Source organism: Scyliorhinus torazame, chromosome 9, assembly GCF_047496885.1.
Source record: "Scyliorhinus torazame isolate Kashiwa2021f chromosome 9, sScyTor2.1, whole genome shotgun sequence".
NCBI classification, from domain to species: Eukaryota; Metazoa; Chordata; class Chondrichthyes; order Carcharhiniformes; family Scyliorhinidae; genus Scyliorhinus; species Scyliorhinus torazame.
Genome location: NC_092715.1, coordinates 52,716,748 through 52,741,616, shown reverse-complemented (window position 1 = coordinate 52,741,616; position 24,869 = coordinate 52,716,748). Strand labels below are relative to the sequence as shown.

Genomic DNA, 24,869 nt, shown 5'->3' with positions numbered 1-24,869 from the left:
CTGTTGGACTTTAACCTGGTGTTGTAACACTTCTTGCTGTGCTCACCCCAGTCTAACGCCGGCATCTCCACATCAAAAGGCAATGGAAGCAGAATCTTTGAATATTTTTACAGCAGAGGTAGATAGATTCTTGATAAGCAAGAGGGTGAAAGGCTATCAAGGGTAGATAGGCATGTGGAGTTGAGGTTACAATCAGATCAGCTATGATCTTATTCAATGGCGGAGCAGGCTCAAAGGGCTGAGTGGCCCACTCCTGCTCCTAATTTGTACGTTCACGTGTATGCATGTTCATATGAATTACATAAACTAGATTTATTTAATTTTTGAGCACATAAAGAACAGCAAAGAATGACAACAGTAAACTGACTTTATCTTTTAACTGCCTTTTGCTCAAATAACATTAATGTAAGTTAGAGTCTCCTAGCCACTGGACCATGCCATACTTGGCTTTAGTTTTCTGAAGTTAAATTCACTCTCTCCCTTTCTGTGTTTCTGCAAGTTTTATTCTTACTGACATTGTGCTCGTTTCACTCCAAAGACCTGAACATAAACATTTAGCTGGACACTCCAGTGCAGTACCGCATGATTGCTGCACTATAGAGTCTGTTGTCTTTTGGATGAGTTGTTAAACCAAGGTCCCATCTGCAGGGCTGGTTTAGCTCAGTGGGCTAGACAGCTGGTTTGTGATGCAGAACAAGGCCAGCAGCGTGGGTTCAATTCCCGTACCAGTTGATAATTCTGAATTCTCCCTCTGTGTACCTGAACAGTAACTTCATTGCAGTGTTAATAAAAGCCTACTTGTGACAATAAAATGTATTTACATTTACTTTAGTGGACATAAATGATTCCATGGAGCTGTTTGAAGAAGAGTGGGGTGTTATCTCTGGTGCGCTGGTCAATATTTATCCTTCAACCAACATCGCTCAAAAACAAGATCTGGGGCGGGATTCTCCGTCCCACCAACCCTGTTTTCCGGCGGGCTCCCCCGCTGGCAGCGGGATCCCCTGTTCCGGTAGACGGCCAATGGGGTTTCCCATTGTTGCCAGCCCACGGCGTTGGGAAACCTGTGTGTGTGGGTGCGCTGCCGGCGAAGCGGAGGATCCCGCTGACGGAGAATCCCGCTGGTGATCTTTATTACATTGCCGTTTGTATCATTTCCTGTATCAAGTTGGCTGCCATGTTTCCTAGATCACTTCAAAAGTGACCATTAAGAACTTGGGGATGACCTGAGAGTGGCACGGCGACACAGTGGTTAACACTGCCGCCTCACTGCTCCAGTGTCCCGGATTCAATTCCTGCCTCGGGTGACTGTGAAGTTTGCACGTTCTCCCCGTGTCTGCTTGGACTTCCTCTGGGTGTTCCGGTTTCTTCCCACAGTCCAAAGGATTTGCAGATTAGGTGGATTGACCACGCTAAATTGCCCCTTAATGTCCAAAAGGTTAGGTTGGGTTGCAGGGACAGGGTAGAGTCGTGGGATTATGTGGAGTGCTTTTTCCAAGGGCTGGTGCAGACTTAATGGGCCAAATGGCCTCCTTCTGCACTAAATTCTATGATTCTGAAGTTGCTACGTAAAGGAAAATCTTTATTTTATTTATTGAATGATCCAGTAACCTTTGAACCTGGTGGTATACAACCTAATAGTTTTACGAATTTACTCCTGATCTTATTTTCAGGTTGAATGTTCCACAAGTGAGTGTTATTCACATCTCTCAAACAATATCTGCCTGGCTAACCACATCTGTACTGTATGGAACGCAAAAGGGAAATTCGTCCTCTGTAAGTTAAACACACCAAAGCTGGGTGGCCATCTTAAACTATTCATGCCCCTAGCTTTCCGTTTTTTTTCCAGAGTACAGGATAAACTCATTTATATCTCTACACAAAATTAGTGCTCATCTTTATGCAAGTAGCAATGAACTGAAAGTTATCATTGCATAGGAAAATAAATTAATACTAATCTTTCTGGAGTGAACACAAGTAACATGATTATTATCTTTTTAAAGTACTAAGTTTAATTGATTGTAACCCAGCTATTCTTGTCCTGTACCTTGGGTGTGGTTACCTCCCTGTAACTCTTCTCAATCACCCCCTCTGCCTCCCGGATGATCCGAAGTTCATCCAGCTTCAGCTCCAGTTCCCTAACACATTCTTTGAGGAGCTGAAGTGCGGGAAGTGCACCCAACTTCAGCTCCTCAAAGACCGTGTTAGGGAACTGGAGCTGAAGCTGGATGAACTTCGGATCATCCGGGAGGCAGAGGGGGTGATTGAGAAGAGTTACAGGGAGGTAACCACACCCAAGGTACAGGACAAGAATAGCTGGGTTACAGTCAGGGGGAAAAAAACAAACAGGCAGACAGTGCAGGGATCCCTCGTGGCCGTTCCCCTTCAAAACAAGTATACCGTTTTGGATGCTGTTGGGGGGGATGACCTACTGGGGGAAGGCCCTAGCGGTCAGGTCTCTGGCACGGAGTCTGGCTCTGGGGCTCAGAAGGGAAGGGGGTAGAATAGAAAAGCAATAGTTGTAGGAGATTCAATGGTTAGGGGAATAGATAGGAGATTCTGTGGTCGCGAGCGAGACTCCCGGAAGGTATGTTGCCTCCCGGGTGCCAGGGCCAGGGATGTCTCGGATCGTGTCTTCAGGATCCTTAAGGGGGAGGGTGAGCAGCCAGAAGTCGTGGTGCACATTGGTACCAACGACATAGGTAGGAAAAGGGGTGTGGAGGTAATAAACAAGTTTAGGGAGTTAGGCTGGAAGTTGAAAGCCAGGACAGACAGAGTTGTCATCTCTGGTTTGTTGCCGGTGCCACGTGATAGCGAGGCTAGGAATAGGGAGAGAGTGCAGTTGAACACGTGGCTGCAGGAATGGTGTAGGAGGGAGGGCTTCAGGTATTTGGATAATTGGAGCACATTCTGGGAAAGGTGGGACCTGTACAAGCAGGACGGGTTGCATCTGAACCAGAGGGGCACCAATATCCTGGGAGGGAGGTTTGCTAGTACTCTTCGGGAGGGTTTAAACTAATTTGGCAGGGGAATGGGAACCGGATTTGTAGTCCAGCAACTAAGGTAGCCGATATTCAGGACGCCAAAGCATGTAATGAGGCAGTGGGGAAGGGAACACTGACAAAGGAGAGTATTTGCAGGCACGGAGATGGGTTGAAGTGTGTATACTTCAACGCAAGAAGCATCAGGAATAAGGTGGGTGAACTTAAGGCATGGATCGGTACTTGGGACTACGATGTGGTGGCCATCATGGAAACTTGGATAGAAGAGGGGCAGAAATGGTTGTTGGAGGTCCCTGGTTATAGATGTTTCAATAAGATTAGGGAGGGTTGTAAAAGAGGTGGGGGGGGTGGCATTATTAATTAGAGATAGTATAACAGCTGCAGAAAGGCAGTTCGAGGAGTATCACCCTATTGAGGTAGTATGGGTTGAAGTCAGAAATAGGAAAGGAGCAGTCACCTTGTTAGGAGTTTTCTATAGGCCCCCCAATAGTAACAGAGATGTGGAGGAACAGATTGGGAAACAGATTTTGGAAAGGTGCAGAAGTCATAGGGTAGTAGTCATGGGCGACTTTAACTTCCCAAATATTGAGTGGAAACTCTTTAGATCAAATAGTTTGGATGGGGTGGTGTTTGTGCAGTGTGTCCAGGAAGCTTTTCTAACACAGTATGTAGATTGTCCGACCAGAGGAGGGGCAATATTGGATTTAGTACTGGGTAATGAACCAGGGCAAGTGATAGATTTGTTAGTGGGGGAGCATTTTGGAGATAGTGACCACAATTCTGTGACTTTCACTTTAGTAATGGAGAGGGATAGGTACGTGCAACAGGGCAAGGTTTACAATTGGGGGAAGGGTAAATACGATGTTGTCAGACAAGAATTGAAGTGCATAAGTTGGGAACATAGGCTGGCAGGGAAGGACACAAGTGAAATGTGGAACTTGTTCAAGGAACAGGTGCTACGTGTCCTTGATATGTATGTCCCTGTCAGGCAGGGAAGAGATGGTCGAGTGAGGGAACCATGGTTGACAAGAGAGGTTGAATGTCTTGTTAAGAGGAAAAAGGTGACTTATGTAAGGCTGAGGAAACAAGGTTCAGACAGGGCATTGGAGGGATACAAGATAGCCAGGAGGGAACTGAAGAAAGGGATTAGGAGAGCTAAGAGAGGGCATGAACAATCTTTGGCGGGTAGGATCAAGGAAAACCCCAAGGCCTTTTACACATATGTGAGAAATATGAGAATGACTAGAGCGAGGGTAGGTCCGATCAAGGACAGTAGCGGGAGATTGTGTATTGAGTCTGAAGAGATAGGAGAGGCCTTGAAAGAGTATTTTTCTTCTGTATTTACAAATGAGAGGGGCGATATTGTTGGAGAGGACAGTGTGAAACAGATTGGTAAGCTCGAGGAAATACTTGTCAGGAAGGAAGATGTGTTGGGCATTTTGAAAAACTTGAGGATAGACAAGTCCCCCGGGCCTGACGGGATATATCCAAGGATTCTATGGGAAGCAAGAGATGAAATTGCAGAGCCGTTGGCAATGATCTTTTCGTCCTCACTGTCAACAGGGGTGGTACCAGGGGATTGGAGAGTGGCGAATGTCGTGCCCCTGTTCAAAAAAGGAACTAGGGATAACCCTGGGAATTACAGGCCAGTTAGTCTTACTTCGGTGGTAGGCAAAGTAATGGAAAGGGTACTGAAGGATAGGATTTCTGAGCATCTGGAAAGACACTGCTTGATTAGGGATAGTCAGCACGGATTTGTGAGGGGTAGGTCTTGCCTTACAAATCTTATTGAATTCTTTGAGGAGGTGACCAAGCATGTGGATGAAGGTAAAGCAGTGGATGTAGTGTACATGGATTTTAGTAAGGCATTTGATAAAGTTCCCCATGGTAGGCTTATGCAGAAAGTAAGGAGGCATGGGATAGTGGGAAATTTGGCCAGTTGGATAACGAACTGGCTAACCGATAGAAGTCAGAGAGTGGTGGTGGATGGCAAATATTCAGCCTGGATCCCAGTTACCAGTGGTGTACCGCAGGGATCAGTTCTGGGTCCTCTGCTGTTTGTGATTTTCATTAATGACTTGGATGAGGGAGTTGAAGGGTGGGTCAGTAAATTTGCAGACGATACGAAGATTGGTGGAGTTGTGGATAGTAAGGAGGGCTGTTGTCGGCTGCAAAGAGACATAGATAGGATGCAGAGCTGGGCTGAGAAGTGGAAGATGGAATTTAACCCTGAAAAGTGTGAGGTTGTCCATTTTGGAGGGACAAATATGAATGCGGAATATAGGGTTAACGGTAGAGTTCTTGGCAATGTGGAGGAGCAGAGAGATCTTGGGGTCTATGTTCATACATCTTTGAAAGTTGCCACTCAAGTGGATAGAGCTGTGAAGAAGGCCTATGGTATGCTCGCGTTCATTAACAGAGGGATTGAATTTAAGAGCCGTGAGGTGATGATGCAGCTGTACAAAACTTTGGTAAGGCCACATTTGGAGTACTGTGTACAGTTCTGGTCGCCTCATTTTAGGAAGGATGTGGAAGCTCTGGAAAAGGTGCAAAGAAGATTTACCAGGATGTTGCCTGGAATGGAGAGTAGGTCTTACGAGGAAAGGTTGAGGGTGCTAGGCCTTTTCTCATTAGAGCGGAGAAGGATGAGGGGCGACTTGATAGAGGTTTATAAGATGATCAGGGGAATAGATAGAGTAGACAGTCAGAGACTTTTTCCCCGGGTGGAACACACCATTACAAGGGGACATAAATTTAAGGTGAAAGGTGGAAGATATAGGAGCGATATCAGAGGTAGGTTCTTTACCCAGAGAGTAGTGGGGGCATGGAATGCACTGCCTGTGGAAGTAGTTGAGTCGGAAACATTAGGGACCTTCAAGCAGCTATTGGATAGGCACATGGATGACGGTAAAATGATATAGTGTAGATTATTTGTTCTTAAGGGCAGCACGGTAGCATTGTGGATAGCGCAATTGCTTCACAGCTCCATGGTCCCAAGTTCGATTCCGGCTTGGGTCATTGTCTGTGCGGAGTCTGCACGTCCTCCCCGTGTCTGCGTGGGTTTCCTCCGGGTGCTCCGGTTTCCTCCCACAGTCCAAAGATGTGCGGGTTAGGTGAATTGGCCAATGATAAATTGCCCTTAATGTCCAAATTGCCCTTGGTGTTGGGTGGAGGTGTTGAGTTTGGGTATGGTGCTCTTTCCAAGAGCCGGTGCAGACTCAAAGGGCCGAATGGCCTCCTTCTGCACAGTAAATTCAATGATAATCTATGATTAATCTAGGACAAAGGTTCGGCACAACATCGTGGGCCGAAGGGCCTGTTCTGTGCTGTATTTTTCTATGTTTTCTATGTTCTATGATTGCAGTTTACCTAATTATGCTTTCAAATATTTATTTAGCCTAGTACATTTGATTAGCCCGGTATAGTTTGCCTACATAGAGAAATTAATATTTGTTAAAAAGTTTCATTAGCATTGGAAGTAAAAATTATTAGACCAAAGTTCTTGGACAACGTTGATGTGCTTGGGCTGATTGTTCTTTGGACTTTGTGCATATAGTAGGAGACACTTAATTTCCTCAATGGACTATTTCAAGCCTTTCCCCAAACATTTTTAGCTATTATTTAATTTACTTATTAAATCTAATTTATTGTTGCATTTCTAAATTGTTTGGACTATAATATGTTTTGAATAATTAAACGGAAATGAGCCATAGACATTTCTAAAGGTTTCATCTCAAAATGCTCAGTGGAAAATTGCTCCTATTTCTGCCCTTTTGTGAATCTTCCTCCCATCGGTGCAGCTAAACATGAATACAAAGGCGCACTATTTACCTGCAGATAGGAATGACCATCACTGAACGGAGAGGATTTAAAAGAATTAAGAAATATGGGACAAATTCATGACAGGAAACAGATGTTCTCATTTGAAGCAGTTGTTTTTCTGCATGGGGTACCATCTGCAAATATTGTTACATTTGCTGAACAATGTGTTTGCTCAACAAAGTAACCCTCACAAATCTACCTGTAGAGCAACAGAAATCTACTGACAAAGTATTTTCCACTAGCCTCGAGGCACATCTGTTTGAAAATCCATGCGCTGCAGAAAATTTGCCTTTCATAAGAACATAAGAACTAGGAGCAGGAGTAGGCCATCTGGCCCCTCGAGCCTGCTCCGCCATTCAATGAGATCCACTTTCCGGCCCGAACACCATAACCCTTAATCCCTTTATTCTTCAAAAAACTATCTATCTGTATCTTAAAAACATTTAATGAAGGAACCTCTACTGCTTCACTGGGCAAGGAATTCCATAGATTCACAACCCTTTGGGTGAAGAAGTTCCTCCGAAGCTCAGTCCTAAATCTACTTCCCCTTATTTTGAGGCTATGCCCCCTAGTTCTGCTTTCACCCGCCAGTGGAAACAACCTGCCCGCATCTATCCTATCTATTCCCTTCATAATTTTATATGTTTCTATAAGATCCCCCCTCATCCTTCTAAATTCCAACGAGTACAGTCCCAGTCTACGCAACCTCTCCTCGTAATCCAACCACTTCAGCTCTGTAACCCCACCTAACCTTTTTCGATTAAAAACTCCTAGAAATATGTCCACCTCCTCCTCGAGCCACATCACAATTTTATATTCATATAGCTCTTTTCAACATCTCTGAGAAATGTTCCAGAGTACTGAAAATCATAGTATAGAAGGATTTCTTTTTAAAATATTTTTTATTCTCCTTTTTCAGTTTCTCCCAAATTTAGATCCAACAATAAACAATAATCAGTAACGAATGTAATATCAATCCCCATATCAATAACAACGATCCCATCCTCCCCCCAAACCCCAAACATTAGCCTGAATGTTCACATAAACAAATTACAAAAAGGAATCAGGAATCACCTCTAGTCGCCATTAACACACACTGCCCCTCCCCCCAACCCTCCCAACGCCCCCCCCCCCCCCCCCCCCCCCCCACCCAATGCTCGATGTGATCCAATTCTCGCAAGTGCATAATGAATAACGCCCATGAATTGTAGAACCCCTCTATCCTTCCCCTCAGTTCAAATTTGACCTTTTCAAACATCAAGAATTCCAGCAGGTCCCCCCGACACGCCAGGGCACAGGGTGGTGAGGTTGATCTCCACCCTAACAGGATCCACCTTCGGCCGATCAACGAGGCGAAGGCTACAACATCTGCCTCCGCGCCCGTTTCCAACCGCAGCTGGTCCAACACCCCGAATATGGCCTCCCGAGGGCCCAGATCCAGTTTCACATGCACCACTTTGGAGATTACCCGAAACACCTCCTTCCAGTAATCCTCCAGCTTTGGACAGAACCAAAACATATGAACGTGGTTTGTGGGGGGGGCCCCCGCAACGTTCACACACACCTTCTACCGCCTCAAAGAGCCAGCTCATCCTCGCCCTTATAAGGTGCGCTCTGTACACCACCTTCAGCTGTATCAGCCCCAACCTCGCACACAAGGTTCACCCTCCGGAGCACTTCACACCAGAACCCCTCCTCCATACCCTCTCCCAACTCTTTCTCCCACTTTGCCTTGATTCCTTCTAGCGGCGCCTTCTCCTCCTCCTTGATAGCCCAGTAAACTGCCGATACTACCCCCTTCTCCAGTCCCCCTGTCGTCAGCACCTCCTCCAGCAATGTAGAAGCCGGCTCTTCTGGAAAGTTCTGTATCTCCTTTCTGGCAAAGTCTCAAACCTGCATATATCTAAATATTTCCTCCTGCTCCAGTCCATACTTCGCTCCCAGCTCCTTCAATCCTGCAAACCGACCCCAAAGAAACAAATCTTTTAGTGTCCTAATTCCTTTCTCCTCCCATCTCCGAAATTTCCATCCCACTTCCCTGGCTCAGGGAATCTATGGTTCCCCTGAATCGGCATTTCCCTTGACCCTGCCCCCAACCCGAAGTGCTGTCGAAACTGCCTCAAAATTCTCAACGAAGCTATTACTACCGGACTCCATGAGTATCTCCCCGGGACCGTTGGGAGCGGCGCTGTCGCTAGCGCCTTCAATCCCGACCCTCTACCCAAACTCTCCTCCATTTTTTTAAATTTAGAGTACCCAATTCATTTTTGCCAATTAAAGGGCAATTTAGCATGGCCAATCCAGCTAACCAGCTCATCTTTGGGTTGTGGGGGTGAAACCCACACAAACACGGGGAGAATGTGCAAACTCCACACGGACAGTGACTCAGAGTGGGGATCGAACCTGGGACCTCGTCGCTGTGAGGCAGCAGGGCTAACCCACTGCGCCACCATACTGCCCCTAAACTCTCCTCCATTCTGACCCAGCTCCGTACCTTCTCCACAGTATAGAAGAATTTCTGTAACAGTTTCACAACATTGAAGAATATCATTCCATCATGTCTGTGCCAATGTTGGTTCTTGTGAAAGTAGTTACTGAATTAAAGTAGTGCATCACAGATCATAACAACTTGTTGCATTAGAAATTCTCTCTGATTCTTTTGCCAATTACTTTAAATATATGCCTTCTTGTTACTGACCCACTACCTATGGAAATAGGCTCTCCTTATTACTCATGCAAAGGCCCTCATAATTTTGCACACACCTGTCAAATCACTCCTTAACTTCTCTGTTCGAAGAAGACCACTCCCAGTTTTCCTAGTTTCTCCACATAGGTAAATGCCATGATCCTAACATAATTCCATTAAATCTCCTCTGTACTCTCTCTAATGCCTTCACATCTTTCCTGTCTGCACCTCCTCCTTTCCTTGGATTGCCACTTTGCTGTGGTGGAGAGGCTTGAATGTTCTGTTGATCCCGAGAGCTATGCCGTCTTATGCTCCTGGCAGGGTCGGAGGGGAGGAACCAGACAAAGCGCAATCCAAAACAAGTCTTCAATGGCGGATCAGGCAGAAGATACTCTTTTTCCTGAAAAATATTTTATTGAGGCATTTATATAAACGCAGATCAAACACAACCATAACACAAAACAAGCAAACAGGGCTGCAAATAATCAAAACAGCTAAATACCTAACACCCCACCTCCTGCTGCCCAACTCCCCCTCCACAGGCCCTCTCAAGGCGAACTTTATCTTCTGCAGCCTGAGGAACTCTGCCAGGTGACTCACCCAAACCCCGGTTCTGGCAGCCCCGGGTCCCGCCATTCCAATAAAATCCGTCTCCGGGCTACCAGGGAGGCAAAGGCCAGGACATCGGTCTCTCTCGGCCCCTGGACTCCCGGGTCTTCTGACACCCCAAAGATCGCCACTTCTGGACTCGGGACCAGCTTCACCTTCAAGACCTCCGACATAACGCCGGCGATCGGAAGATACTTTTATGGCATCAACAGCTGCGATGGTGAATGAAGGCTGCAGCAGTAGGGAAATCCCCAGTCGTCAAGGTTCCATTGTCACTAGAACTGGACCTTACTACTGGGGTGGCACGGTGGTACAGTGGCTAGCACTGCTGCCTCACAGCGCCAGAGACCCGGGTTCGATTCCAACATTGGGTGACTGTCTGTGTGTAGTTTGCACATTCTTCCTGTGTTGCGTGTGTTTCCTCCGGGTGCTCCAATTTCCTCCCACAGTCCAAAGATTTTGATTTTTTTTTAAAGAATCTACAGTGCAGAAGGTGGCCATTCGGCCCATCGAGCCGGCACCAACCCTTGAAAAGAGCACCTTACAAGTCCACGCTTCCACCCTATCTCTGTAACCCCACCTAACCTTTTTGGACACTAAGGGGCAATTTAACATAGCCAATCCACCTAACCTGCACATTTGTGGACTGTGGAAGGAAACCAGAGCACCCGGAGGAAACCTACACAGAGGTGACTAGAAAGTGCAAACTCCACAAAGTCACTCAAGGCAGGAATTGACCCCGGGACCTAAGAGCTGTGAGGCAGCAGTGCTAACCACTGTGCCATGTAGGCTGGGTGGATTGGCTGTGCTAAATTGTCCCTAGGTGGGGTCATGGGGATAGGATGGGGTATTGGGCCTGATTGGGTGCTCTTCCAGAGGGCCGGTGCAGATTCTTTGGGCCGAATGGCCACTTTCTGCACTGTAGGGATTCTATGTCTACCATCTGTCAAGGACCATGGGCGGGATTCTCCACTCCCATGCCGGTTGGGAGAATCGCCTGGGCCGCCAAAATTTCCTGCGACGCCGGTCCAACGCCCTCCCGCGATTCTCCCAAGCGGCGGGATCGGCCCGGTCGAGTTTCGCAGGCCGGAGAATCGCCCGAGACACCCAAAACGGCGATTCTCCGGCACCCCTACTATTCTCAGGCCCGAAGTCGCCATGCACACCTGCTTTTTAAAGTCGTCAGCCAGTCGTGCTGGCTGACGCTGAGCAGGGAGGAGGTGAGCGGACTGTTGCGCAGCGCCTGGAGACCGGGTCGGCTTACCCAAGAAGGCTGTGGCCAAAGGGGGGGGTGCGGGAGAGCGTGCAGGTGGGAGGGGGGGGGGGAGAGCGTGCAGGTGGGAGGGGGGGAGAGCTTGCAGGTGGGAGGGGGGGGAGAGCGTGCAGGTGGGAGGAGGGGAGAGCGTGCAGGTGGGAGGGGGGGAGCGGGAGAGTGTGCAGGTGGGAGGGGGGTGCGGGAGAGTGCAGGTAGGGGGGGTGCGGGAGAGTGTGCAGGTGGGGGGTGCAGGAGAGTGTGCAGGTGGGGGGGGGTGCGGGAGAGTGTGCAGGTGGGAGGGGGGGAGAGTGTGCAGGTGGGAGGGGGGGAGCGGGAGAGTGTGCAGGTGGGAGGGGGGGTGCGGGAGAGTGCAGGTAGGGGGGGTGCGGGAGAGTGTGCAGGTGGGGGGTGCAGGAGAGTGTGCAGGTGGGGGGGGTGCTGGAGAGTGTGCAGGTGGGGGGGGTGCGGGAGAGTGTGCAGGTGGGGGGGGATGAGGGAGCGGCGTGCAGGTGGGAGGGGGGTGCGGGAGAGTGTGCAGGTGGGAGGGGGGGGCGGGAGAGTGTGCAGGTGGGAGGGGGTGAGGGAGAGTGCGGATGGTATCGTCCATCCGTGGATGCCACAGGTCAGCCGCCCTGATATGGCAGGACGGTGACGAGGACACGGCCGCAGGGTGCGTGTGGCTGATGGGCACAGGAGAGTGGCACACTGGTGAGCAGCACGGTGTGAACTGACCGCTGGGCGCAGACAGTGACCAGGTGTTAGGCTGGCTGCGTATCTGCAGTGCGACCAGGCCACCGGGGCACACAGGTATCCCATGCAGCCCGGCTGGCGAGGTGTGGAAGAACCTCCGTGTAACATGTCGTTTCTCTGCCCCCCACCACCCTCCTGCAGGTCACCATGTATGCCAACCAGACAGCGATGTTCACTGCCGTGGTTGGAGCCGCAGCTCTGGAGTTTGCCATCCGGCAGCGTAGAGTCGGACGGCCCACAGTGGCTGCAGATGCAGCGGTCGCCGGTGCAGCAGAGGGGATGGCCGCGGAGTGGCCCGTCGTCGCCCCGCAGGCGCTCAGGACCCGAATGTACAGGGGGATGCCGAGCGGAACATTGACCGCCAGACGGCGAGGAATGCAACGGAAGTGCTTGGGGGGGAGCAGGAGGAGGAAGAGCAGGTGGAGCAGGAGGATCCACTGATGGTAGTGCCAGGGCGCCACAGGCGTCCAGCAAGGCCGAGGGTGTACCGTGACAGAATGTCGTTCGAGGCCCTACCGGACATCACATGCAGGAGGAGACTACGGTTCAGCAGGGAGACGGTCGCACATATATGCCAGCTCGTGGCGCACCTCGCACTACGTGGAATGGGAGGAGGACACGCGATACCAGTCTCCGTCAAGGTGACGGTGGCTCTAAACTTCTATGCGACCGGTTCCTTCCAGGCGCCGAGTGGGGACCTATCTGGGGTATCACAGGCATCGGTCCACAGGTGCATCAGGGCTGTCACCGACGCCTTGTACGCCATCGCGAACAGGTACATTCAATTCCCCGAGGACCGAGCACAGCAGGAGGCGCGGGCACGGCAGCTCGTTACGCCCGGGAGGCTGCGCGACGGCACCGCTGCGGACAGCGGGCATGCGAAGCGTTGGTAGCCGCACGGTTCACGCACTGTGGGGGGTGGGATTCGCTGAACACTGCCACTTGCACCATCACTCCTGTACACGGGCACCACACAGCGCCCACCACCTCCCGCCCCCGCACCGCGTTCACGGCAACAATTCCACATCACCTTACCACTGCGGCACTACGGGATTGCACAACATTGATGATTGGGTAAGCGGGTGTGATCAGTGCCATGTTGAATGATGACAGCCCGCTCTGCGATGAGCTGTGTGCTCAGATTCGCCAGTCGAGGTCTGACTCATGGCTATAGCTGAACCATGCATTCCGGTGGTCACATCCTTCGTGACGGATATTTCACCACATGCCCGTGGGATGGCTGGCGTTGGTGTACCGAGGACAACGGTGTCCGATTATGGGGGGCGGGGGGGGGGGGAAGGGTCAGCACATCCGGAACAGACCTTGAACGGCTCGTACACCACTACGCCAATCGGCCACCCTCACGAGGCCCCTGGCACCGGACATAGCACACAGTCTTACAAGTCAGATTTAACAGTGCGTTTATTCGTGTGGTAAACATAGGTGCCCTACCCACTACAACTAGACTGTGCCCTGCACCCGTGCCAACTTCTTACGTGCCAAACGACTTTGCCTTACGGGCCCTACCACTACGTCTAGATGTGTTCCCAGATGGTACAGCAGGAGTGGAGGTGGACTGCTGTGAAACATGCCCTTCGACATGGCTCCCCATCGGCACACGTTTCCTGGGGCGGCCCGGCTTTGATGGGCCAGGCTGCTCTGCGGGCGTGCTGGATGGCGTGGTGCCACCCTAACCTGCCCGCTCCCCACCAGATGCGCCAGGGACGGAACGGGGCGAGGCCGAGTGTACCGGGACGTCCCTTGGTGGAGCTACCGGGACGGGCCCCAGAACCTCCTTCACCCTCGGGGAGCCCGGTGGCCCCCGGGCCTCACTGTGGGACGGAGATGCGCTCGGAGACATGCCCCGTCGCACCCCCAACACCTGGCGCTGCCAGTCCTGGAGGCCTGCAGCGGTATCGACCACGGTCCGAATGTTCGCCGAGACGGAGCCCAGGGAGTGCCATATTCCTGCCAAGGTCTGTGCGATCTCGACCTGTGAGTGCGCTACGCCATTCATCACGTGCACCAGGCGGTCAATGCTCTCCGCGACCGACTGCTGGGACTGAGCCATCGCTTGCTGGTGAGACCCAGCCAGGGCCCGGAGAGCGGCGGCAATGTCGTGTTGGCTCTGGCGCATGGCTACCTGTGAGAGGGCAGCCCGCTCCTGGGCCATGGATGACGCGTGCACGTGAAGCCCAACGCCTTGCAGAACCTGACCCATGGCCGAAACCCCTTCACCCATTGCCTCCACCGCGGACGCCACCCGTGCTGTGTCGGCCTGGGTGGCTGCGATGAGCGGCACCACTCCCTGCTCCTGGACGCGGATAGACTCCTCCAGCTGCGTGTGCAGGTCCTGGAAGATGGCCCTCATCCCGTTACTCAGTCCCTGGGTGTCCATACGCATCGGTTGTCCGGGTGGGTCAATTACATCCAGGAACCCGGGAACTTTCTGGGTGGCAGCTGGTTGCTGGGCCTGGGCTTCCCTCTGACCGTCCAGCCCCTCGGCTGCTCCAAACTCCACCTGCTGTACCGGCTCGGCTGTGGGGTCCGCACCAGACAGTGACCCGGGAGCCTCATCACTTATATGCCCAACCAAGGTGGGTGTCTCTGTGATGGTGAACGGTGTGGGAGACAGCAGTGCCGCAAGCTCGAGGTCATCATCCGTACAGAGGTCTGGTGTGTACTGGTCCCCCTCATTGCCCGGCGCAAGCTCCATGCGGGCCATGTCGTCTTGAGTTTGATCCAGCGGGTGTGTGGCCATGATGTGGGCTTCGGCATTACTGTCCACCCTGTGCCCCTGACTAATGTCTGTCCCGGAGGTCTCAGCGTCCCGGTCCTGTGTCCCAGACTGTGAGGTCTGCCCTCCTGTCCGACCAACTGCCAACCTCTGGCGTGCGTCCCTGGGTGCAGTTGCGGTGGGCGGCGTTGCGCTGCTTCCTGGGCGAGACGTCACTGAAGGTTCGGCGGATGGCCCTGGGGAACATAAAAGATTTGGGGTTCGTTAGACACGGTGGCCCGGGTGTATGGTGGTGGTGGGTGCACAGTGTGAGGGGGGATGGGATCGGGGGTGCAGTGGCCAGAGTGTGAGGGGGATGGGATCGGGGGTGCAGTGGCCAGAGTGTGAGGGGGGGATGGGATCGGGGGTGCAGTGGCCAGAGTGTGAGGGGGGGATGGGATCTGGGGTGCAGTGGCCAGAGTGTGAGGGGGGGATGGGATCGGGGGTGCAGTGGCCAGAGTGTGAGGGAGGCGATGACGGGTTGGGGTGGAGAGGACATGCAGGGTTCTCTCGCTTGCTTCTGCGCCTCCGACCTGGCATGGCGCGACCTCCCGGGTGGCGGATCCCCCAGCGAGGTCCAGGGCCCTCCGCTCGTGAATGGTTAGGGGTGCAGGACCGGAGAACCCCCTCCGGTTCTCATGCGCTCCCGCTGGTTGTGCGCTGTCTTGTCCGGGGGGGGGGGGGGGGGGGGGGGGGGGGGGGTTGGATAAAGCATCACCATTAGGCGGGTATCATCAGGGCATGCAGATATTGACAACATTGTTGCTGGTTCAGGAGACAGCACGCCATGGCTTCGCTCCAGGGGGGTCCCGGGGCTCATGTGGGTCGAGTAGATAGTTGGGCACTGTGACCCCCCCCAAACCCCCTCAGCATCGCCCCTGATGCCCCAGTCCCCCCCCCCCCCCCCCCCCCCCCCCCCCGTGCCTGGGGGGTGGGGGGAAGAACCTGGGGGCACTCTCATGGCACTTACCCTGGCAGCCCGGGTGAGGTCGTGCAGCTTCTTGCGGCACTGCTCCCCGTCCAGGGGGTCTGCCCCACAGCACTGACTGCGGTGCCCACCTCCCGCCAGCCGCGCCTCACCGCGCTGGATGGCTGGCGATGCCCACATCTTGGGCAGAGGGTGCCCCTTCTCCGCTCCACCTCATCCACCAGGGTGTCCAGGTCCGTATTGAACCTCGGTGCGGCTCTTTGGGGCTCAGCCATCTCCTCAGTTCTCCTCTGTGCGCGGATCGCGCAATTTATGACGCAGCGCTGCGTCATTCGGGCGTCGCACGGTGACGACGCGGCCTTCGCGGAACGCCCCCCCCAGGTTCTCGTGGCCCCGATCCTAGCCCATTTTCGGGACCTGAATCGGTCGGGATCGGGGCCGTTTCGCACCGTCGTGAACCTCAACGGCGTTCACGACGGCGCGGCCACTTCGGCGTGGGAGTGGAGAATCGCGCCCCATGTGTCTGCTGATATGCAACGGCATAACCAATTTAAAAGATGTCTCGCACCAAGCGTCTACCTGGAGGAAGACAGCATCCGCCCCACACACACACACTGACAAGCCCTGTGGCGAGAGGTGACGGGGGCACGTTCGTGAGATCTGGAAATCCTGTTTCGGACCAGTAGGAGTTTGATTCAGTCGTCTTGCTCTTGGAATAGGATCAAGAGAGCATTTCAGTAGCTTCCTTCACGACTGAACAGCCCTCTTCAGAATTCACTCTGCTTTCGAGGCGAAAGGCTGCTGAGGGATGATGGTGGTGGTTACACCTTCGTCAGGAGCGGAGAGCCCAAGGATCAGCCCAGGAGGCATGGAATTGGTTTCGCCATCAAGAACAAATTTGTCAGCTGACTTTGAGCTCCCTGTTGGCATCAACGAGTGCCTCATGACCCTCCGCCTGCAACTTGCCAAGAACCAGCAGGCAACAGTCATGAGTACATATGCCCCAACCCTTCATGCCAATGGTGAGTCCAAAGAAGGCTCCTATTCCATACTCTCCAACATTGCTATGGAAGATAATATCATCCTCCTCGGGGACTTCAATGCCAGGGTTGGAAAGGAACCATTGGAAAGGAAGGAGTTGGGAATTGCAACTCCAACGGGGTTTTCTTGCTCGCCAAATGCTCGGAACACCAGCTTGTCATGACTAACATACTGATTCGCCAAGAAAAAAAGTTAAAGACTTCCTGGAGACATCCACAATCAAAGCACTGGCACCTAATTGACTTTGTCGTTGTCCTATCCCAAGACCAAAAGGACTTCCTCATCACCAAAGTGATGACCGTGCCTGCTGGACAGACCAATGACTCATCCGTTCCTCTATGTGAATCAAACTCCACAGGAAGCAGTGGAAGTTGAAGAAACAGCTCAGAAAAAAATCAACTTTGAGCGACTTCGAGAGCCAAGCATGCTTGTGAACCTCCAGCAATGCCTTCTTCAAAATCTTCAAAGAGTCTATTGAGGAGAACTGGAAAAAGCTGAAGACTGCCATCATTTCAATTTGTGAAGAAACCATCAGCTACAAGACTGGGAAACACCAATTTCTACGAGAATGACCACACCATCCAAGAGCTCATCGACAAGAAGAAGAAAGCTCTCTGCGCCTGGCAGAACAGCAAGGCAAAGAGGAGAGTTCATCTGTTAGCCAAGGCGGAGGTACAAAGAATAACCAGGGAAATCAAGAACTAATGGTGGACTGAGAAAGCTAAGGAGCTGCAACTCCTTGCTGACAAGCCTGACACCCGAGGCTTCTTCAGTGTCACCAAGGCAATATATAGACCCAATACTCTGGGCTTCAAACGGATGCAGAGTAAGGACGGAACCCTCTTGAGAGACAGAGAAAACATCGACGTTCGATGAAGAGAACACTTCAAAGAAGTTCTAAACTGTGATACAACCACAGATAAGTGTTTGAGGAAATCCCTGAACTCCCCATCAAAGATGATCTTGGACTCCCAGCAAGCGTGGACAAAGTTGAATCCGCCATTAAATACATGAAGAATAGAAAAGCGTCAGGAGTGAATGGGGTTCCAGCGGAGATTTTCAAACTTGGAGTAGAAAAGATCACCCGTCATCTCCATTAGCTGTTGCTGAAAGTCTGGGACAGAAAATAAATTCCTGCCAACCTCAGGGATGCCATCATCGGCACCATCTTCAAGAAAGGAGATAAAGCAGACTGGGAACTACCAAGGAACATAGAACATACAGCCCATCGAGTCAGGACCGACCCATTTAAGCCCTCACTTCCACCCTATGCCCGTAACCCAATAACCCCTCCTAACCTTTTTGGTCACTAAGGGCAATTTATCATGGCCAATCCACCTAACCTGAACGTATTTTGGACTGTGGGAGGAAACCGGAACACCCGGAGGAAACCCACGCAGACACGGGGAGAACGTGCAGACTCCGCACAGACAGTGACCCAGCGGGGAATCGAACCTGGGACCCTGGCGCTGTGAAGCCACAGTGCTATCCACTTGTGCTACCATGCTGCTTACCTTTGCTGCTCTCCCTATTTTTTTATGCAAGGAAGATCATTGCCCGAATACCCGCTATCTGCCTTCTCCCAGTCTCAGAAATCCTTCCAGAACGCCAGTATCGCTTATGACCAAACCGTGGAACAGTGGACATGATTTACATGCTCGGTAACTTCAAGTGAAATGCCAGGAGCAACATTAACTACTCTACATGGCCTTTATCAATTTGACCAAGGCTTTTGACTCAGTCATTCTGGAAGTGCTATGTCAAAGACCGGCTGTCGCAAGAAACTCATCAACATTCTCTGACTCCTCTATGACAAAATGTCGGCAACAGTCCTCATTGGCAGAAATAAGATAGAAACCTTTGAGGTCAAGACTGGAGTCCAGCAGAGATATGGCATCACCCTCACCCTTTTCTCCATCTTTCTCACCACCGTCTTTCACCTTGTCAACAGCAAGCTTCCCAGAGGAGTGAGTATCATCTACAGGATGGACGGGAAAACCTTTCAACCTCAACCAGTTGAAATCCAAGACGGAAACGACACAGACATCACTTGCGGAACTTCAGTATGCGGACGACATGGCCATCTCCACTCTCTCAGAAGCGAATCGCGAAGCCATGCTCGACAGATTTGCAGAAGCATACCAAAGAATTGGTCTCATCCTCAACCTCAAGAAGACTCAAATCCTTTACCAACCCACCTCAAGGGCAAGATCCAGTCGCTTCCTCCATCAAGATCAATGGAAAAACCCTACCAGACGTGGAGCATTTCTGGGCAGCCACCTCTCCTCTAACGTTGATGCAGAGATCCAAAATCACATCCAATCCACGAACATCTCGTTTGGATCCTAAGAACGAGAGTCTTTGACGACGGTGACATCCGTGCTGACACCAAGATCCTCGTGTACAAGGCAGTCGTCCTCCCAACTCTTCTATATGGCACAGAAACCTGGACTATGAACAGGGGCCACCTCAAGGTCCTGTAGAAGACCACCAACACTGAAATGGATTCTCTGCATCAGCTGGGAAGACAGGCGACTAAAATCAGGGTCCATGAAGGAGCCAAGAGCACCAGCATCGAGGCCATGATCATCCAAAACCAAATCACTGGGCCAGCCATCTGCTTAGGATGTCAGAGTCCCGACTGCCAAAGCAAATCTTCTTTGCCCAGCTCAAGGAAGGTTTGCGAGCAAGAGGAGGACAAAGGAAGCGCTTCAAAGATACCCTGAAGACTCACCACAAGGGTAACATCAATGTCAATGCCTGGGAAACCCTTGCTCAGAAGAGACATACTTGGACGTACCTCCTGATTAAAGGGACATTATTTTCCAAGGACACCAGATGGCAAGAAGAGGCCTGGAAAAGGAGCCTGAGAAAGGAATACCAGCAATCTAGAGTCCAAGGACCGATTCCACCTCTCACCTGCCTAGCGTGCTGTCGGAGATGCGGTTCTAGGATTCGGCTCATCAGCCATGCAAGAGCCCATGACCATTAACACTGACTTTATTAGGTGGACAATCATATTTATTAGTGTGTGATCGCCAAAGAACATCTGCGCCTTCTCCAGTGTCTGGCTTTGCATTGTTCCAGAAGCATAGTGGCGAGAATTGGGCGCAATACTCTAGCTGAGTTCGAACATAAAACTGCATCATAAATTCCTTGCTTCTGTACTCTTTTCCTATCTATAAGGCACAGGCTCCTGTGCTCTGTTTTAACACCTATGTTGACTTATCATGTCACTTTCAAATATTCTAAGTGTTGATCACCCTCTGAATAAAGAGCAATCAAATGTTCTCTATCCAAAGTTACCTTTTATTTTTTTTAACCTGCCTGCTTGACCTACTCTTGAAATAAGCTTAAAGTAATCCTCCGTGTAACCTTTTCCATGATTTACTAATCCAAGAATCTTTCTGGTCTTTCCTCATACCTCAAGAATCAACCTCTTGGCTCTCCTCTGCATGATCTTCAACACCTGAGTGTTCCCCTTGTATCTTTCTGAGCACAGTACTCCAGATCCAATCTGCTCCAAGCACTGTAGTTTGATTGTCGCTTCTGAGTTCTGTTCTGGTGTTTTGATTACGTCGTCCAATATTTAATTGTGTTTGTTTATTTCTGGATTGATTGGACATGTTTTGTGTTGAGTCTCTTGACTTTCTTTCCACTCTATCTTTAGTTACCTTTATTCAGGTATCTTCATTCAACTTCCCATGAAAGAAACAGAGAGCAGAATTAGGGAATATATTTTTAAAAATTCATTTACGGGATGTAGGCATCGCTGGTTAGGCCAGCATCTATTGCCCATCCTCAGTTGCCTGTCAGAAGGTGGTGGTGAGTTGCCTTCTTGACCCACAGCAGTCGTTGAGGTGTAGGTATACCCACAGTGCTGTTAGGGAGGGAGTTCTAAGTTTCTGACCCAGTGAAGGAATGGTGATATATTTCCAAGTCCGGGTGGTGAGTGATTTGGAGGAGAACCTCCAGGCTGTGCCGACCTAGGTATCGCTGCTCTTGTCCTTCTAAATGGTGGTAGTCGTGGGTCTGGAAGGTGCTGCCTAAGGAACCTTGACGAGTTCCTGCAGTGCATCTTGTCGGTGGTACATGCAGGTGCTATTGTTGACTAGTGGTGGAGGGATTGAATGTTTGTGGAAGGGGGAGCAATCAATGAGACTGCTTTGTCCTGGATGGTGTTGAGCTTCTGGAGTGTTGTTGGAGCTGCACTCATCCAGGCAAGTGGAGAGCATTATGTGCAACTTGAGTAAAATACTTTAAACAACCCATGGGGAAATGAAGGGAGGGCCCTTTGCTCCCTCATGCGTAAAGGGGTGGAAAACTCTTTAGGCATATATTCATACCTGAAATGCACTCAGCACCTGTGGGGCATGGCTAGCGATCCCAATCCTCCCTCTTTCAGTTGGAGTCTACTAGAATGGTGGTGGTGACTTGGGGGAAATGGTCGTTGTATGTGCATGCAAAACGAACTGGAGAGAGAGGAGAATAACACAAATTGGAGAGAGGGAGAAACAAAGTCTTGGAGAGAGAGAGAGAAAAACAAATATAGGGCGCAATCGAAGGCCATGCTGTGTCCAAAAAGCAGCTTGCCATGGCGCAGCATGGCTGATAAAAGCTTGGAGACCTCGCTCCCAGTATCTACCCATTTCACAATGCCTCTCGAGATCTAACAGGATCTTGCAAGATGGTTTTATGCGAATCCTGCCCAATGTGCAGATCCCCGAGTCTCGGAGAGCTCGGGAGAGCGCAGTTCAGATGGGGACCAGGCGGAACGGCACTCGTGGGGGTCTACCAGGGGATCGGAGGCCCCAGCTGCATACCCTTTGGGAAGGATGGTACCCTGGCACTACCAGCCTGGCACTCTGGCAGTGACAGCCTGGCACCCTAGCAAAGCCACCTGTGGCAATGACAGCTTGCAGGGCACTGCTAGGGTACCGGGTTGGCACAGCCTATGTGCCAAGCTGGCATTTCTGCATGGGCATTTTGCTGGCATTTAGATAAATCGCGGCCATAATCTGGAACGAGAAACAGATAACTACAAAGGAGGGAAAGGGAGAGAACAAAATAGAAACTGGGCAAGGGTGAGAAACCAACTTGGGGTGGGAAAGAAATACAAAGTGGGAGAAGGATGGAGAGAATCACAGTGAGATGGAAACACACTGGAGGCAAGGAGAGAAAAAGGAAACTGCGGGGAGGGGGGAGAAATACAAAAATGGAGAAAAACAGAAATGGAGAAAATAAGAAGGGAGAAACTCAGGTCAGGTTTCTCCGAATTGGCGCACCAGATTTCTGGTGCCGAACGCCGTCGGGTGTCTCTGTTTTGCCGGCTGGTCAATTGGGTTTTCCATTGTGGGGCAGCTCCGTGCCATCGGGAAACCCCTGGGCTGCCGGCAAAATGGAGAATTCAGCCCATAACCTGTGAGAGGACGGGAGAAATTGTAGGGACTCGCTCTCGGCTGCAGAAAACATGTATCTTTCGCCCTAACCATACTATCTTCTTCTACAACCACTTTCCTTTTTATTCCTCCCACTTGAATGGCTCCCTGCACCACAGTGTCATGGTCTGATTGCTCGTTGTCCTGTAGTCCCTGCACTCTCATCCACACCAAGTTACAGGTACATCAAACCTGTTGGACAATTGCAAGGACTGATGCTCCTCCATTGGTAACTTCTAGGTCTTCATGCCTGCCTCTCTCGTAGTCACACCCTCCTGACCCTGACCATGGATCAAATATAAAGTAACTAGCCTAAAAGGGGTGGATATGACTCCTCCTGCAATTTTGTGTCCAAATGCTCAGACTCCAGCTCATCACCTTGAAGCTGAAGTTCCTCAAACTCACTTACCTTGGATCACGCTGGTATCCACTAGTTTCGACATGCTATAGCTTCAACACATCACCTGCCCTACTTTCTTCATTGAATTGTTTTTAACTGATTAGGTTTCAAGTTTAGAAATACCACTCACCTGTTGTCTGTAGTTATACCAAGTAGTTTAACTAGTTAAGCCATAAATTTAATGCTAGTACCAGTTTAAACTACGGCGCATATTTTTAGAGGAATAAAATCTTTAAAACTCATTGAACAATTATCTACCTGTTTATCTAATTAAAGCCTTGAACACTCACCAGCTTCTGGAGGCTGAAAAATATACAAAATGCAGCATCTCTTTTCTCTTCTGCACTGATTTCCACCTGCATCAAATTTCCAAGTTAACCCTGTGCGATAGCAAATCCTGCCTTTTTATAGACGACTGGAGATTTTCTCCCATCCTAACAGCACCGTAAGTGTACCAGCACTGTACGGAAAAGGCGGTGATGTAGTGGTATTGTCACTGGACTAGTAATCCAGAGGTCATGGGGACCTGGGATTTATATTCACACAGCAGATGATGAAATTTGAATTCAATAGAAATCTGTTATTAAACCGGGATCATAGAATCATAGACTCCCTATAGTGCGGAAGAGGCCATTCGGCCCATCAAGTCTGCACCGACCTTCTGAAAGCGCACCACCTTATACAGGCCCAATCCCCTGCCCTACCCCCGCATTCCCACCTAGGGGCAATTTAGCATAGCCAATCCACCGAACCTGTACATCTTTGGACTGTGGGGAAAAACTGGAGCACCTGAAGGAAATCCACACAGACGTGGACAGAATGTGCAAACTTCACACAGTCACCTGAGGTCGGAATCGAACCTGGGTCTCTGGCTAACCACTGTGCCACCGTGCCCAGTCATAAAAACCTACCAAGTTCACTAATGCCCTTCAGGGTAGGAAATCCTTTCCAACCTTAACCAGTCTGGCCTACATGTGACTCCAGATCCACAGCAATATGGTTGATTCTGAAGTGCTCTCTGAAATGCCTAGCAAGCCATTCAGTTCAAGGGCAATTAGGGATGGGCAAAAAATGCTGGCCTGGCCAGTGACGTCCAGGTCCATTGAATAAAAAATTGCACTGCAGACTTCAAGAGGAAATTAGGGATTCTTGTCTACCTAGCGATGTCCATAATCCATGAAATAATTCAAAAATGGTTGGATCTCTGAAATAAGCAGATCTATGAAATGGGGATAGGATCAATTAACCCCTCCTGCCCAGCCTGCGGTTGCCTCACCTGTAGTTCCCCCTGCCCAGGATTTTTCCCCTGTCCCTCCATGTTCATGGGCCTTGATTGCACAACAGCACAGGTGTTGGTGAAAACAATGTGATAAATACTTAGCTACAAAGGATCTTACCTTCATAATTGATGTCATGTGACCAGATGTCGCATGGTCACAGCTCCAGGAATGTCTTCAACCAGAGTTGGAACTCAAACGAGGCTCAGCAAGGCCCAATGCCAGCCTGAAAATGGGCCTTGAGCTTCATTAATGTTATTTGGGGAAGCTGGCACCATTTTTAAAAAGATACATTTTTGGGAGAAGGCTGCATTTGGGAGACAGTAGAGATCAAGGAATGCTCCTGCTCCACAAGAATGTTTTTCAAATATACATAAGGAACCTAATGCCTGTTTTAGGTTCACCGACACAAATGTTTGAAAAATGACCCAAATTAATATTGGAATGAAGGTTTTTCAGCATCCCTTCAGTGTGGAACATTGGTTGGTAAAATTAGCCTCAATGTCCTTATTTTACACCCATGTAACAGGCACAATGACATCCAGTTTGCCCACCTGGTAAACTAGAGTTCTAGTTCTAAAAGATTTTAATTAAAAACTAAGTTGAATTTCTGAAGAAAAATTAATAGAATTATGCAGTCAAATATAGAAAATTTAAATAATAGAAGTAATTTGTAAGTTTTAGTAAGTAACCTTTTTTAACCATTCACCTCTGAGCTTTCAGCATGCTAATAATGAAATAAATTGCAGGGTGCAGTCTACAAATCGACTCAAGTTAACATGTGAACTGTTGCCTCAGAAACGAACCAAAAAGTGTCCTTCATTGCAAGATCGTGGGATCAAGAACAATGCCGCCCAGACTTTAGGTAAATATAGTGAACTGTAA

General features: G+C 50.3%; 1 protein-coding gene across 1 annotated transcript in view; it reads left to right on the top strand.

Annotated features, from left to right (window-relative positions):
* LOC140429984 (LRP2-binding protein-like) overlaps positions 1-24,869 on the top strand; it is an 82,160-nt gene that overhangs the window by 8,562 nt on the left and 48,729 nt on the right. The window contains exons 2-4 of the mRNA XM_072517560.1: positions 1,674-1,776; positions 22,984-23,152; positions 24,734-24,849. Of these exons, the coding sequence (XP_072373661.1) occupies positions 1,674-1,776; positions 22,984-23,152; positions 24,734-24,849 (388 nt within the window). The remainder of the gene's footprint in view (positions 1-1,673; positions 1,777-22,983; positions 23,153-24,733; positions 24,850-24,869) is intronic.